The 17,581-nt window shown below is 44.6% G+C and overlaps 1 protein-coding gene across 4 annotated transcripts in view; it reads left to right on the plus strand.

Moving 5' to 3' along the window:
* The window catches only part of znf609 (zinc finger protein 609), a 201,922-nt gene that overhangs the window by 164,100 nt on the left and 20,241 nt on the right, over positions 1-17,581 (plus strand). For 3 of the 4 annotated variants that reach the window (XM_033015015.1, XM_033015017.1, XM_033015016.1), the window contains exons 4-6: positions 3,688-3,775; positions 7,392-9,846; positions 14,131-14,274. In XM_033015015.1, the coding sequence (XP_032870906.1) occupies positions 3,688-3,775; positions 7,392-9,846; positions 14,131-14,274 (2,687 nt within the window). The remainder of the gene's footprint in view (positions 1-3,687; positions 3,776-7,391; positions 9,847-14,130; positions 14,275-17,581) is intronic. The other variant, XM_033015018.1, reaches the window with a different exon arrangement.

The raw sequence follows: 17,581 nt of genomic DNA on the forward strand, positions 1-17,581 counted from the left end.
CAGCTTAGTGTCATCCGCAAACTTGGAGATATTGCCTTCAATTCCCTCATCTAGATCATTAATATATATTGTAAATAGTTGGGGTCCCAGCACTGAGCCTTGCGGTACCCCACTAGTCACTGCCTGCCATTGTGAAAAGGACCCGTTTACTCCTACTCTTTGCTTCCTGTTTGCCAGCCAGTTCTCTATCCACATCAATACTGAACCCCCAATGCCATGTGCTTTAAGTTTGTATACTAATCTCTTATGTGGGACCTTGTCGAAAGCCTTCTGGAAGTCCAGATACACCACATCCACTGGTTCTCCCCTATGACTGAAGCCCTCCAAGTACGCAGGCAGACATGGTGTATTTCATGTCAACCTTTATTTCCTGACAAAACATTAACTTTGTGCTCTGAAGAAGGGTCCTGACCTGAAATGTCATCTATCCATTCCTTGCACAGATGCTGCCTGACTCGCTGAGTTCTTCCAGCATTTAGCATTTTGCTTAACAAGGTTATAATAAAAACCATGACGCAGAGAGATACCATGCTGTCTAAAGATGTGGGAATTTATGGTGAGATTTCAGCCTCCGCAAACTAGCCAAGAGATATGGATCTTAAATCCACGCTGATTCAGCTGCCATCATTGACAAAGTTAAGCATTTATCTTGTGTATTAAAGTCAGGAGTTTGTCAAGGATTGTGCAAGACGACCAGAGGTTGAGACTGTGCGTATTGAGAGGGGAGATGAGAATTGCGAGTGGCTGGGGGAAGGGGGCCTTGCACAAGGCTTTTTAAACTGTCAACGTTGGCAGGGAGCAGGAAGAGACACGATGTGTCCTATTTCGGCTTTTGTCCCTGAGGGAAAGAGCAAGCTGGAGTGTTCATCTGATCGTGTTACTTTGACTAGACTTTGTATGCCCCCTGCAGCCTCGTTGAAGTACTGAGGATGCTGGCTGAGACATTGGCATTTCCTGTTCGCTTGGAATGAGTCTGCTGTACCTTTTTATGAGCCATGCAAGATGTCTAACCTGGTTTACTGATTCTCATTGTAAATTGACTGTTTATAAGTTACTGTGAACTCTATAACCATTCACATGGACACAGTCCCTGCTGCTGATTCATCTCTGTGATCAGTCTCCAGAACAATCAGAAATCTCTGCAATGATCAAAAATATTTAATATCTGTGTGGTGTGTACTGCTCGCCAATGAATGGAAAACAATCACTTGGCACCTTGATTCATGTGTTTCTCAAGGGCTTGAGCATCAGACGTGTCATTGTGTGCCACACAGATATAAAATATATTATAGAAGATGAATGGATTTCAGACCTTTGGATTCTAAGACCATTTGTGATAACTTCCAATCCAACAGTATGAACATTGATTTCTCTCATTTTTAGTATCCCTGCATTCTCTACACCCCCCCCCCCTCCCCCACCCCCTCCCCCACCCCTGCCTAGTCGTCCTACTAGCTCCGCCGTTCACATCTTGTATCCCTTTGTTATCACCTCTTCCCCAGCCAACAATGGGCCATTGTGGGCTCCACTATTCCTTGATCATCTGTTCCCAGCCCTGCTTTGTTCTGGCCTTTTTTTTACCTCTCGGTCTTTCAGTCTGAAGGAGGGTCCCGAGCTGAAATGTCACCGTCCGTTTTCTCCAGAGATGCTGCCTGACCCGCTGAATTACTCCAGCACTTTGTGTCTACCTTTGGAAGTGTACATAAACCTGAAATGGACAATTTTGCAGGAATATGGGACACATTTGGTCGCTGTCACAAAGACACAGCATAGTCACCTGTGCTATAGGATCTGGTGTGCTCCAGAGCAGAATGAGTTGAGCTATAGGGTGACCTGACCAAATCTATGTTTAATTACATTATCTATATTCTGCTCTGCAAGAGTCAGGTGTAGATTATTGCAATAACAAAGCCACCACTCAGAGATATTCTGTCCACTGCTTTATTAGTTGGATAGCTGCCACGTTTCAAGAGCTTGTGTGCAAGGGCTGGCACCTTTGCAGGTGAGGCATGCACCTGTTCCGTGTGAAGCCGCTGACACTGCATGGTTCGGTTACAGTGCAGCTCAAGTTCCATGCGTTTCACATTTAGAAACAGAAATTTGACATGTCCTCTTGTAAAAAGGGTTTCACAAAGGAACTCGATATAACAGTGGCAGCATTGTGCCACTGTTCATCAGTTAATGCCTCCTTTGTTTACCCACATTGGCAGTGAGTCCAGTCTGTCCCTGGAGAGCTGCCAATTGCTACTCTTGACAACGTAGTCATCTTTGGCTTCAGACTTGTGTTCCATAAGTGACCTCTTTAACCAGTTTCCTCTGACTGTGGCAATCTACAAGAGTCCGTGCACTCTCCTTTGTATCAGCTGTTTCCCTGTTAAATATTTAACCTAGTGATCAGCTGGTTAACTGTACTTGCTGATAGTGAGGTACCTTCAAGATGCAAAACCATACGGGGGGGTGGGGGGTGAGTCAGTCTCAGTCTACCCCACGACAAAAGGGGGAAGAGTTGTAAAGTTTGATAGCCACAGGGAAGAAAGATCTCCTGTGGTGTTGCGTCATGTATCTTGGTGGAACCAGTCTGTTGCTGAAGGTGCTTCTCAGGTTGGCCAGTGGGTCATGGAGGGTGTGAGCTGTATTGTCCAGGATGCTCCGCAGTTTGAGAAATATCATAGCAAAAGGATTTGAGTATAGGAGCAGGGAGGTTCTACTGCAGTTGTACTGGGTCTTGGTGAGACCACACCTGGAGTATTGCGTACAGTTTTGGTCTCCTAATCTGTGGAAAGACATTCTTGCCATAGAGGGAGTACAGAGAAGGTTCACCAGACTGATTCCTGGGATGTCAGGACTTTCATATGAAGAAAGACTGGATAGACTCGGCTTGTACTCGCTAGAATTTAGAAGATTGAGGGGGGATCTTATAGAAACTTACAAAATTCTTAAGGGGTTGGACATGCTAGATGCAGGAAGATTGTTCCCGATGTTGGGGAAGTCCAGAAAAAGGGGTCACAGTTTAAGGATAAGGGGGAAATCTTTTAGAACCGAGATGAGGAAAACATTTTTCACACAGAGAGTGGTAAATCTCTGGAATTCTCTGCCACAGAAGGTAGTTGAGGCCAGTTCATTGGCTATATTTAAGAGGGAGTTAGATGTGGCCCTTGTGGCTAAAGGGATCAGGGGGTATGGAGAGAAGGCAGGTACAGGATACTGAGTTGGATGATCAACCATGATCATATTGAATGGCGGTGCAGGCTCGAAGGGCCGAATGGCCTACTCCTGCACCTATTTTCTATGTTTCTATGTTTCTATCTCCCCCTCCAAGATCACCTCCCATGAATCCAACTCCGCCCCCAGGACGGAGCCAGCCTTCTTGATGGGTTTGTTGATCCTGTTGGCGTCCGCAGCCTTTGCCCTGCTGCCCCAGCATCTTGATGAGATGCATTTCTCCAGGTGTGCAGGTCATTGGGTTCTTAAACACTGCAGCATGCAGGATTTGGTGTTGGAGTATTTGCAAGGAAATCATTCAACTGCCTGATTCACCTTCATTTTGGATCCTACAGGATTAACTCGGATGAAATGCAGTGTGCCCACATTATCACAGGATTTGCTTGGGGTAGCTTATGAATGAATGCAGAGGTTGTTCAGTGGTTTGAATATTTCAATGTCTACTTATTTCTCCCCCTCTGTCAGGTGTCCTGGTGGTTAATGTGACCTGGCGGAACAAGACTTATGTGGGAACACTTTTGGACTGCACAAGACATGACTGGGCACCACCAAGGTGAGCAAAGGAGAGCTGTATTGCTATCATTCAATGTACAGAACAGGCACCAGTCCTTGGACCCATTTATACTCTGTTCAAATAACAGGATAGATGTGGATTAAAAAATCTGCTCTGGTTTAATCGTCATGAAGTCTTCTCCCCATTACATCCAAATGTTCCTTGTTAAGTAATTAGTTTGCCTTCATTATCCTGCACACTGTAGGAATTGGTCACTTTGTGAAAGAGGCTGTTAAGCACGAGCCTCAACTTTCATTCAACAAGATGAAAGCTGATCTCGGACCTAACAATAAACATTCACCTTTACGGACAGTCCCCCGGTTACCACAGGCTTCCACTCCTGAGAATTTCTTGGTTTGAACCAAATTGTTGAACTTGATGATGGGATCAGGGGTGGTGGAGAGAGAGAAGACACATGAAGCTGCCCCAGTCCCACCCGGCAGACAGTGCCTGAAGCCCTACAGCGCTTGGCAAATGCATCCCACCAACTCCCAAACACTTGTTTGTTTCATAACCTGGACAGCACCTGTATTTTCTTTGGTAACTTTGGTTAGCAAGGCTTTATCATTTTAATGTTTTCAATTCATAATTGCCCTAACATCAATTTTGGTTTTACAGAAGCAAAGGCTCTTACAAACGTTTCCAAACGATCTTGCACTAGTTGCTTGTTACATTCTCTGGTCCTAAATACCCAATGATTGGCTAAATTGAACAGCTTCCATCCACCCAGCCCCCCCCCCCCCCCCCCCCCCCCACACTAGTTTAGTGTAGAGATACAGCGCGGAAACAGGTCCTTCAATCCACTGATTCCGCGCCGACCAGCGATTCCCGTACACTAACACTATCCTACACACTAGGGAACAATTTACAGTTTTTTACAGAAGCCAAATTAACCTACAAACCTGCACGTTTTTGGAGTGTGGGAGTAAGCTGGAGCACCCGGGGAAAGCCCACGCGGTCAGGTACAAACTCCATACAGACAGCAGCCATAATCAGGATGGAAGCCGGGTCCCTAGCGCTGTAAGGCAGCAGCTCTATCGCTGCTTGAAACTTTCTGTCTAATTCTGGCATCTGCAGCCCTAGTTTCTCCCCTTCCTGGTAATTTCACCTCTGACATTGAACAAAACTGAATCTAGTACTCCAGGCTTTGGCTTTGGAGGATTTTGTATCGCTGAAGCATAATTTAAACTTCATCCCACAGAAGTCTAGACATAAAGGGCAGGATTCCATTGGACTATTAATTATTTTTTGTACCTGCCCATGAATGCGCAACTAACTTGAACACTGACCTCAGCAACTATGAACTTCCGACTGAAGAAGGATCCTGACCCGAAACATCACCTGTCCAGTTTTTTTCAAGGAAAGCTGCCTGATCTGCTGAGTTACTCCTGCACTTTGTCTTTTTTTGTAAACCAGAACCCGTAGTTCCTTGTTTCTCCATTGACTTCTATGGGCTGTCTTTGGGTGCATAAAGGACTTTCGGGGTGGGGGGGTTCTGCACTAGAATTACGGTTATTAATTGAATATTACAAAAATTATTATATATTGTCTGTATTTATAGGGCCTGTTAAGCTGCTGAAAATAAGAATTTTGTTCCTTTGTCGGTACATATAAACACTCTTGACTGTCTTGACTCTCTTGACATTTTGGTGATCTGCACATACAGCCCACCAATCTCACTGCGTTTAGGGTTGGCGTTTTGTTGATCTATCCACAGTTTGAATTAAACAACTACAAATCAGACTCCAAAATTCATGCCTGAAATAAGGCAAAATGTAGAAACAAAGAACTGCACTTGCTGGTTTATACCAAAGATAGACACAAAGTGCTGGAGTAACTCAGCCGGTCAGGCAGCATTTCTGGAGAGCATGGAGAGGTGACGTTTCGGATTAGGACCTGAAGGAGGTCTCTTCTTCAGGTCCCGACCCAAAACGTCATCTATCCATGTTCTCCAGAGATGTTGCCTGACCCGCTGAGTTACTCCAGCACTTTGTGCCTATCCTTGAAATAAGGCATTTTAATTTAATAGTAGACAGTGAATAAATAGTTTACCTAAACATTATGTCAGGGTGGGAAACCAGACTACTGCAATGGGCATAAGAATGTTAATATGCTTGATCTTTTAAGAAGCTTAGTTCAATCTTCAATTCTTTTAGTTCTCTTTTAAGCTTGCAGTTAGTTTCAGCCACCGTGGGGGTAGTGAACTTTGAAACTATTTTGACATTGAAGAGTTTAAGTTAGCACAAAAACATGACACCAGTGCACAATAGCAGAGAGTGACAGGACATGAGGCAGCTTCAATGGTCCTTCGTTCCGATGCTTTGAACTCTCCAGCATTATTGTGAGGCAGTGCCTTGCGGGCACAGCTGATGAGAGAGACAAGTGGGGAATAAGATGTCGAAGTAGAGAAAGGGACGGTGGGTAGAAGGAAGGAGGGAGGGGGATGGCCAGGAAATGGGGGACCTGGAGTAAGGAGGGATGGGTGATGAGCAGGTCTGGGGTGAGTGGGGGGCAAGTGGGTAGGTGACGGGGGCTGTGAGAGTGGAAAGAAAGGTGTGCATGGGGATGGGTGGGGGGTGAGCAGGTGGGTAGATGAGTAGGGTGGGGGTGGTATTCTGAAATTGAGAAGATGTGGGGGCGTCTGTCCATTTCCCTCTACAGATGCTACCTGGCCCGCTGTTCCACTGGCAGTCTGTTTTTGGTCAAAATTCTGGTATTGCTTTATTCTTGTCACGTGTGCTGCGATACAGTGAAAAGCTTTGTATTGCCTGCTATCCTGGCAAATCACACTACCCTAGTCTGTCATGTGGTGCACAAAATAAAATAGTGCAGACTATAGTGTGACAACAACAAGTGCACGGTCTGCAACAAGGTAAATTGCAGGATCGGGAAATTATCTCGCCATAATATGTGAGATTTCCGTTCAAGAGTCTAAGAAAAAAAACAGGGAAGTCCTGTGTGGGGAGAAGAGAGAACGACAAGGGTGTGAGTGATCCTTGATTATGTTTGCTGCTTTCCTGAGGCAGTGTGATGTATAGGCTGATATGGGGGGGGTGGGGGGGGGGGGGGGGGGGGGGATGGAAACTTCTCTTTGTGATGGTCTGGCCTCCTTTCACAACTCACAACAATATCGTGCAGCCCTGGGCAGCGCAGTTGAAACATGGAACTGGATAGTATGATTTGTATGCAATCCCTTGTGTCACAAGTTGACCAGCACAATTGGTGAATGGGTGGAAGTATCAGTTTATCGATGAGAAAATTGTTAAAATATAAAAAGTATGTGTTAATCTATTCCTCAGTGTTACTACTTGGCAAGTGGTTCATTAATTATTTTCTCAGTGGGTCATGGCTGACATCTGTAAGTTACATTGGGAATAGCAACTGCTGATCATTTCTGTCCAGTCTCCATAACTATACAGTGCACACCAGTCCCCATGTCCTTAATCCTCAGGAATCTCTTTTGGACATGCAATATCTTCTTTGCTGTGTGCCTTGGATTTCATGGATGGTGTCCTATTCTAGGTACTCGATTATCTATAAAATTCAATGATAAACCTCGTGGAGTATTGCCTTGTTCATGTCGGCGCAGTCGATGACTTTTGTTTGCGTTTTTCAGGTTTTGTGAATCGCCAACAAGTGACCTTGAGATGAGAGGGAACAATCGCGGGCGGGGGAAGCGAGTGCGGCCCAGCACAAGTGCTCCAGTGATTGAGGCTGTCGTGGTTCCAGACACCAAGGTCATTACCAAGACTCGGGCGTGTTCCAGCAGCAAGGGGCGTCGGGGCAGCCAGAACTCTTCAGACAGTCGCACCCCCACAAACCCAGTGGAAGACGTCAAGGCAAGTCCTTCAGCGGGCAACAAGCGGAAGAACAAGCCTGCTCCCGATTTGGACTTAACCTCAAGTTCCGAGGACTCAAAGGGAGGGAAAAGGATGCGTTCAAATTCGCGCGGGGCAGCAACGCCAACCCCCGTCATGGTGGTGAAGCCCGAGGCGTCCGTGCCTGAGCATAACTGTCCGTCCCCCGTCCTCATTGACTGTCCCCACCCCAACTGCAACAAGAAATACAAACACATCAATGGCCTGCGCTACCACCAGGCCCACGCACATACAGACAGTGACGGTAAGATTGAGGGTGACATTGACAGTGAGGAGAAGAACTCTGATGGTGAGGAGTGCACCCAGCATCCGTCACTGAGTCAGGACTCCAGCAGCTGCAATGGTTCCTCCAGCTCCCATACCTTCTGTCAGTCGAAGGGCTACATGTCCCCAGCACGGTCTGTCACACCAAAGGGCAGGAGAGAAGGCAGCATGGAGGCCCACAGCCCTTCCTCTGCCGTGAAGCTTGGGACTGGGAAGAACTCCAGTAAAAAGAAACTCACTTCAGAGGCCGATGCGGAGTCTGGTGGGTTGTATAATGTCGATTGTTCAGAGGAAGGGCTTCCGGTTGCCAGCCCGAGTGACGACACAGGAAACGATGGCGACGACTCCACTGAGAAGAAATCTGCCTTGGAAAAAGACAAAGCCAAGAAATCGAGTGGTTCAAAATCAGAAAAGCTTCCAGTCAAAACCAAGTCTGCCAGGCCCATTGTCCCCGCCATGACACCAGCACAAATGTACAGTTTCTCCACTGCCGCTTTTACTGCCTCGGGCCCGGGCTCTGCCCCTGGTTTGGCTACCACCGTTGTTCAAGCAATGTCCAAGAGCCCGCCACTCAAACCCATTCAGCCCAAGCCCACCATCATGGGGGAACCGTCGACGGTGAACCCAGCACTCACGCCCTTGAAGGAGAAGAAGAAAAAGGAGAAGAAGAAGAAGGATGCCAAAGAGGCTGCGAGCCCCAAACCTCTGGGCAAAGTGGGGGCAAAGCCGGAAGATGGCAAGAGCCCTTTCCGAGATCCCGCTGCGGACTCCGCGGCTAAAGCAGAGGGGCTATTAAACGGATCGTCGGAATCGCACGAAAGTCGCCTAGCCAGTATCAAGGCCGAAGCGGACAAAATCTACAGCTTCACCGACAACGCACCCAGTCCGTCCATCGGTACGGCCAGCAGGCTGGAAGGCACGGGCCTGGTCACGCCTATTACACCCTTGCACGCGGTGACACAGAATGGGGCCGACAGCTCCTCGGTCAAGACCAACAGTCCAGCTTACTCGGACATCTCGGATGCAGGGGAGGACGGAGAGGGGAAGGGAGATGGCAGTAAAGTCAAAACCTCCTCCCCGGACCAGATGGCCAAGGAAAATGCCAAGAAAGCTTTATTTTCCTCATCATCCTCCTCATCCTCCTCTTCCTCGTCCTCACGAACTCAACCACCTATAAATAAAGAAACCCACTCCCCGTACTACCAAGGTTATGACACGTACTATTCTCCAAACTACGCCCACTCGAGTCCTGGAGGTGCCAGCGGAGGCTCGGCGGCGGCGGGTCACTCGGTCAAGATCAAGAAGGAGGTGGAGGAGGAGGGTATGGAGGTGAGGGTCAAAGTGGAAAGCACAGAGGACAAGAAGACAGATATGAGCAATGCGGGCCACCATCCTTCAGTGATACAGCAGCGCTCCCAAATGTACATGCAGCCTCTGTATTACGGTCAGTATGCCTACGTGCCCCAGTATGGCTACAGTGATCAGGGCTATCACAGTCACATGATGAGCACAAACCCAGGCTACAGGCAGCAGTACGAGAAAATGTGCGAGGAGCAACACAAACAGAGGCACGAGCAGAACCGCGGGAAGCACAGCAGCAACGAGCACGACAAGAAACAAGAGCACGCCATCAAGGAGCGGGAGGAGTGGAAGCAGAAGGCTCCCGCCTCTGCCACCCTCTCTAAAGCACCCAGCTTGACAGACCTTGCAAAACCTGTGCCCAACAAGCCCAAGGACACGGCGGACTCCATAAAGTATGGCATAATGGCCAAAGCAGATGATGCCTCCAAGATGCAGTCACAGCAGGCAGAAGGATTAAAGATGAAATTAACTGAGGGGAGTCACCTTGGGAGGGAGTTGTGTGAAACAAAACAAAGTCTGGAGTCAAGCAAGCATTCTGGAATGGATCCAGGACTGTGGTACAGACAGGTAAGACCCAAAATTAATCCTTGGAGTCATTTCAGGTTTTCTGCATTACCCGACTGCATCTTTTAACTAAGGACATTTATGCAGCTTTGCATTGCCCTGTCTGATTGTAGTGTAGTGGACAATCACTCAGGATATCACTCCATACATGCCTGAAGGGCAATGCATCACAAAAAGTGTTGGAAACAGTACAATATTAGCACAGACTAAACTGACACACATGTAAAAAAACAATCTGCCTCTGCAGTATTTTTCACATTTCAAGATGGCCCAAAATACTTTGTAAGCAGAGAATAATTTTGTAAAATGCAGTCACTGCTAGGCAGACATAACAATCAATTTGCACACAGGAAGATTTTGGTTTTGCTGATGTAGACGGGGAATTCAATGTTGACCAAGACATAGAGAACCTCCCTGCTTTTGGAAGGATGCATATATTGTTTATACACTCACCTGGGGCAGTTTACACTCTCGTTTGGAAAAACATCCTGTTTAACAATGTGGCATTCCTTTAATTATACGCACTACAGTGTTAAGCCCGAGGCCACAGCCAACAACTCAGGAAAAAGAGCTCTTCAATAACATAACAATTCACTTGTTCCATTTAACTGTTAAGGATTGCAAAGGGGGAGAAGTGCTATCTACGTAAGTAGTTGTGATCCAATAGTTCTTTATCATAACATTGAATAATCAGCCTCTAATCTGAAAACCTTTCCTCATGAACACATAGTTATTGGTCAGGATGCAGACGTGAGTGTGAATTGTAAAAATCACTCTAATTTTGTTTGGCTTGTTTGGAAAAGTGAAGTTCTTACACATTTTTGGATGTTGAACACCATGTGTGTCATGGTTTGAAGAAAACTCTAAAATCAATATTCCAATTAAAATAACCAATTTGTAAGCCTGGGTGACATTGAGACTTGAAATCAAGTTTATATGAAGTTATTGTCCTTTGTTGAAGAAGTTGATCAAGGTGCGAACAGCCAACCCTACTCTTCGAGTCAGAGTTGCACAGTTTTGAATGTCTCTCATTCCAACACTCCATTTGTGGAGTGCACTGGCATCATTGAAACCACTTGATCAGAGGTTAGCCTGATATGCCATGACTGATTTTACAACACTGAGCTGCTTCCAAGCAATTTATATTTAATTAACTCGCTTAAGGCTTCAGCTTAATGTCTTTAAATTTTGAGAGAGCACACAACTTCTGCTTGCCTAACCTTTCAACGGAGAGAGTATATGCCACCAGATGTTGCACAGTCCCTAGTGTCAAAGTCACTATCCAGTGTTTTACTTGTGATGTACTTTGGCCAAATCCTCCAAATTCCTTTGACAATTGTTTGAACACATACCGACTGGAGTTAAAAACCGTGTGCAATATTTTAACTAGTTATCTGGTGACATTATTCATTGTTCATTGTGAGTAAAGTTCACCAATTGGCCTCATTCCAATTCTAATATTAAATTGTGACCAAAATGTGTTATAATTAGACAAGGAGCACACACATAATGTTCATAGCCTAGTATTTCCATATCTGACTGAGCACCTCAAGGGGCTTAAAAAATCAGAAGAAAACCTTATTTTTTAAAGACATTTTGTGATTTGAGAAACCCAGAGGACTAATTGCTCATTTCACTGATATTACATGTGGAAGGATGCAGCCTCTTTATTGGAAGGAGAGGGGAAAAAATCAGTCAGTATTCACTTATCAGCCAGTGACTTCCGGCCCAAGTTAGTGAGTGTGGGGATCGGATGAGACGGGGTTCATTGCTGCTCTGGCTCCGTTATATCACCCACGAGTGCCAGGTCGTCACCATAACTGGCGCTCAGGTAAATAAAATGATGAGGTGAGATGACACTGGGTAATCTTCCCATCACATCAAGGTGTGAAGCATCTTTGGATGCAGGACAACGACAACATTGCAAAAGCAAAAATAAATGTTCACCTCAATCTTAGACTACCATGATTTTTATTTCACAGTTACTTATATTACCTAATTTTAGATTTTTTTTTGCTTGTAATATGGATCCTGTAACTTGTTTGAATTTGTGTTTGAGTGTGATTTCTTTGTTCTTTATACTTTCATGGTAAAATTTACTTATCTTTATTGTTTAAGAAACATTTAGACAGGGTACATGGATGGGATTGGGTAGGTTTAGAGGGATATGGACCAAATGCAGGCAGGTGGGAGTTGTGTAGATGGGGCATGTTGGCTGGTGTGGGCACGTTGGACTGAAGGACCTGTTTCCACCCTGTAAGACTATGACGCTATGATGTTAGAATTCATGGGGTTTCTATCTGTCCCAGGCCAAGTTTCACATCGCCATGACTAACAGCCGATAAAGAGAAACACAGATGCTAAACAGAAACTGCAGTGTCAAGGATGCCTTCTGTCTGCCTCTTTCCCATTTCATTAACATCGTCTAAAATGCATTGTTTTGTAGTAAAAATAATTACTTGAGGAGGGAAAGCACATAAACCGTTCATGTGGACATACAATTATAATGGGGCTGCCAACTTTTTCAATGATTAGGATTAGGAGCACAGAAGTGGCTCATTCTACAGTATCACAGTGATTCTATAATCAAGTTTCGATAGACTTAATCTCAAATGAAGACCACCTATTTTGGACTAAATTATCCATTGTAGCCTGAAGTACAGGGAAGTAAGTGGACATCGAACAGTACAGCATAGGAACGGGCCCTTCAGCCAACAATATCCGTGTCGAACATGAACCTAAGATAAACTCCTCCTCTGCCTGCACGTGATCCGTACCCCTCCATCCCTTCATATCCATGTGCCCATTTTAAACTCCATATCCTAATATTCTTGCCCAAGATGAGTAAATAGAACTGGTATTGATCAGCCATGATTTAGTTAGTAGATCAAGCAAGATAGAAGAACTGAATGTTCTTCTCGTGGTCCTATGTTTCTGCATTGTTTAGGGATGTAAATTTAAAGACATTTTCCCTGGCAATCTACTGGTGCAATGATTCAGTTTGGATTGTGAATTTCCTTTTTGCTCCCAGTTCACCCTTGCGTCCTGTTCTGCCTTATGAGAGATATAAATAAAGATGTCTTGGATATCTAACTTCCTCTCTTTTAAAGTTGAAAATATTGTATTGTGGTTTCTATCACAGCCTCAAGGTACCCCAAGTCACTTTCCAGCCAATGATCTATGAGGTGCAGTCACTGTTGTAATGTTGGAAATGGTCATTGTTGACCTGCACTAATGGTCACAAAACAGCCCTGTGACAAACACCTCAGAGAGACTTTGATTAAAGGATAAATACCAGCCAGGATATTGAGGGAGAACTACTTTGTTCAAAGTAGTGAATGTGGAAGTTGATATACTTACCCAAGAGTATTATATAAAGTATCTGACCTGGACGATGACACTCCATTAGTCATAGATTTCCTTCAGTTGTGAACTGGAGCATCAGCCTACATTAAAGATGCTTTAGTGTGGATCCCGAGTGCACAGGCTTGGGTTAGAGCTCAACGTGTTGTCACTGAACTGTGTTCAAATGCAGTTCATTATGTCAGGACCTGAGACACATACATAATTCTTTGAATCTCTAATTGAATTGTCGTTGTTCCTTAACTGATGGGACGAGTTTAGTGGCGAGGAAGAAAATGTAATAATCAACGTTCGAGCTGCAGATGGAACGATTTGACTGTGGTCACCTTTAACTAATGCTTTGGCTGTTTTATCCCCCATGAGTTTGTCTTGGTGACTAACTTGTGTATTTTAGCTGGCTATTGAGCTTGCTTGCTTTAAGCAGTTGTTGTGCCAAATGCACTTTTGGCACATCAAATGCATGTGCATATTACTGCGAGGTTGGTATACTTTCACCATGGTTGTTAAATTAAATGTTAAGTTGAAGTTACGTGTAGTATTTGTTAAGCAATGTTCCTGTAAACATCATGTGATCACAAATTGGATGGTCCAATTCCTATATTGCAGCCTTAATTGGATCCAAAACAACAAAAGACTGTAAAGCACTATTATATTGGCCCATCATATAAGATGCTGCATTTAAAAAAAAGGCTTTCCCCTTACACCAACCCCCTCCTTGATTGCATCTGCAGAAAGTAAGAATTTTGGTGTGTGTGTAATGGAGAGGAAAATGTGGTGTTGGTGCGCCCTGACATGGAAATGCCCTCAATGTCAAGACTTCAGTGAAGACTAAAGATGGCCCATATTGTATACAGATGATCTCGGTTTGCACAGTCCTGCCTGCTGCACCTGTGGCGTGTAATCTATCTTTTTTTGTATTTATAGCAAACTACAGAGATAGAACCCGATCCTAGCTCACTTACACAGTACTGCAGTTCATTACACCTTGTGCCGAGGCATGGCACTGACTTTAATTCTTCATCACTAAGGGGATTATCAAGATGCCAGCTAATTCATTCCTGGAGAGAGGTGAGAGGCCGCTCTCTGCAGCCCATACGGGAAATCCTATAGCATTTTGTGTTAGTTGCATATAATGCTCTGTGCGGTGAACAGCGCCCTTGTCAGCACACCCGCAGAGCCATGTGTATCTTGGTGTTGGGTTTCCTGGTGCATTGGGAATTCTACATAATTGAATTTTCACTTTATTCTTGTCTTCATTGTGGCATGGAGGTGTTTGTACAAAAGAAGCATTAATTTCAGGGCAGTCACTGACAAACTGCAGTAAAATCAAATATTTGCTTTCTGTATAAAAAACCGCACTGCAGGAGCCTGTGAAACAGCCAGCAACAATACCACTTACACCTGGAAACACTCAAAGGCAGGGACCATACAGAAAGCAAAAGCATTTTATACATATTTATGTAATGGGGAAATTGAATTTATTCTATTAGGAAGAATTTGGAAAATTAGTTCTGCATTTTCTGGTCGTGTCCTAAACTGAAGCAATATTGAGAATGACCTTGTATAGAGAATACTGATACGATGGCACTCTTCATCATTACTGGAAATCCAGGTTAGTTTTGATGACCTTAAATGCAAATTGGAATTTATTGCATCATCATTCACTTCAGTCGATGACACACAATTAAACTGATCCAACATCTTTCAATTCCAATCCTGCTCTGGTGCATAGAATCCAGGTTTGATTTAACACATGATTCATGTAATAAATAGAGCAATATTATTCCAAGTAATTGACATATTTACCTGGAATCATAATGAATAAAGCATGTTTAATTCCAATAATTGTGCACCACTACTGCTTCAAATGTAATTATTTGTCACACAACAAACGGATGGAGAATTTCAGATAAATGGTTTCTGAGGCACAAGATGATAGGCACTGTTTATTACTGAAAATATGCTTTTAACTGTTTGAGAATGATTTATCTTGTTTTAAATAATAGTTTTGGAAAACATTCTTTTATTCTTCAATTATATGTTGCAGCGGGAGTTCAACTGATCCTTGTAGAACGGGTTGGTCACAGATTGAACTCCAGACTATGCTGTCTACAGCTGGGATATTGGGACGCAGTGCTACAGTTAGGTTTAGTGCTCCTAAGATCTCATTATAAATAATATCGCGGGCATGAAATCCGTTACATTGGGTGCCCAGTTGGTGTGAAGTCAGGTTCTTCACACCATAAAACAGTGCAGAACAGGAACTGTTTACAATGTCCATGCCGAACATGATGCCTAATTTCAGCCTGTAAGTGATCCATACCTCTCCATTCCCTTCACATCCATGTGCCTATCTAAAAGCTTCTCAAATGCCTGTATTCAATCTGTTTTCACTACCACCGCTTGCAGCATGTTCCACGTACCCACCATTCTGTGTGTTTAAACAAAAATAGTCCCACACATTTCTGTTCAACCTTCCACCTCTCACCTTAAAGCTAGCAAGCGGAGGGGACAGTAGTGTTGCAGCAATAACTGCAGATATGGGTGCTGAGGGATTTTGATGGCATGTAAACAAGAAAGTAGGTTGCAGGGCTATAGGAAGGTAAGGAGAGAAGGTATGAGACTCGGAATCGATATGCACTTGACAGGCCAACAGGTAACCTGTGTCCTTAGAGAGAGGAGAGCAATATCCACTCATGTCACACATCCTGAGAAAAGCGTTGTCAAAGTCGGGGAACTGAATGTCATTCTGATTCCACAGTGGGAGTGGATAAGATCATGTAGGGGAATTGATCAGGTGAATGTACAGTCTTCTACCCTGAGTAAGGGAATTGAGAAACAGAGGACATAGGCTTAACGTGAGAGAGGAAAGATTTAGTAGGAACCTGAGGGGCAAGGGGTGGTAGGTATATGGAACAAACTGCTAGAGGAGGTAGTTGAGGCAGGTACTATAACAACATTTAAAAGATATTTGAACGAGAACATGGATAGAGTTACGGTTGGAGGGATATGGGCCAAATGCGGGCATGTGGGACTAGTGTAGATGGGGCATCTTGGTTAGGATGGACAAGTGGGGCCAAAAGGCCTGTTTACTCTGAGAGATATATATTGAGGAGAGGCAATAACCATTCGATGGAAACTTGAAAGTTTGTTTGAAAATAGACGTAATCTATCTTTAATTCTTGGCCAGGATTAAGAATCAGATATCACTGACAACATAATGACTAGTATCAGGGTCATTACAATCTCCTGAATAGCCCTCAAGAGTAGAATTAACAGTTGAGCTGCATTCAGAATTAATATAATCTGTATCGATTCCATAAAACAGTCAGTCAGCTCACTGGTTTGTGTGTTACACAAGTTTCCTCTTCCTCATATTACGGGTGAGAGTGGTTTAGCTTCCTGCAGGGCTGCAGTTCCCAACCCCCCCCCCCCCGCCTCACAGGTTGAGAATACCAGAGATATTCTGCAGTGAGTTGTCATGAAATTCTCTCAGGAACACCTCTCCCCTCCATCAGTGAGCCAGTCGCCCTCGGGATGCATCTCAGCCCCCAGTCCTGTACAGGAAGCAGCTGTGGAGCCAGTGAACTCCAACAGTTTATTACAGTGCCCAGGCCCCGCTTGTTGTGGACGACACAAGGGAACAGTCGAGGGGGCAGCTGTTCCCCATCACGCTCAATTACAGCAGCCTCTGCACCCGCTCCCAGCATGAATCACGCTACCTCATGGAGTGATTACTCCACAGAACAAGATCCCCTCAATCCTTTCCCAAAGTATACAGTTTCCTGAAATGTCAGAATGTTACATTCCAACTCCGAAGCCTGACTTTACTTGACTCGCAGCTCACCTATCCACAGGGCCATTACATTAGTTCAGTTCTCCTCTCCCGCCTCACCACCTCAGTGAGGAGAGATGCATGGCTTCCTGGAGGGGGTGGAGCACAAATAACTACAGGGAGTCAATAATATTGAAGTAATTTAGTTAGAAAGTTCGCCAAAAATATTAAAAATTATTAAATAAATGTACTCAAGCACACCACTTACCCTGGGAATACCAGCTACCTAGAAGGAGTGGCCCAAAATGATAGGAGACAAATATGGATATTTTACCAAGTGTGAACTTTCGTAGAGACATACAGCACAGAACCAGGCCATTCGGCCCACCACATCCATACTGATCGCATTGCCCTCAGCACTTATCCCTAGATTTGTAGGATACGTAAGAATAGTAAATATCCTACTCCTTGCTATTCAACTGCCTGTCTAAAAGCCTCTTAAACATAGTGATTGTATCCAACTCCACCAACTCTTCTGGTAGCCGTCCCAAAGTCATCAATTCTCTATATATGTTTTAAAAATCTTGTCAGATCCCCTTT

Source organism: Amblyraja radiata, chromosome X (assembly GCF_010909765.2).
Source record: "Amblyraja radiata isolate CabotCenter1 chromosome X, sAmbRad1.1.pri, whole genome shotgun sequence".
Lineage (NCBI taxonomy): Eukaryota > Metazoa > Chordata > Chondrichthyes > Rajiformes > Rajidae > Amblyraja > Amblyraja radiata.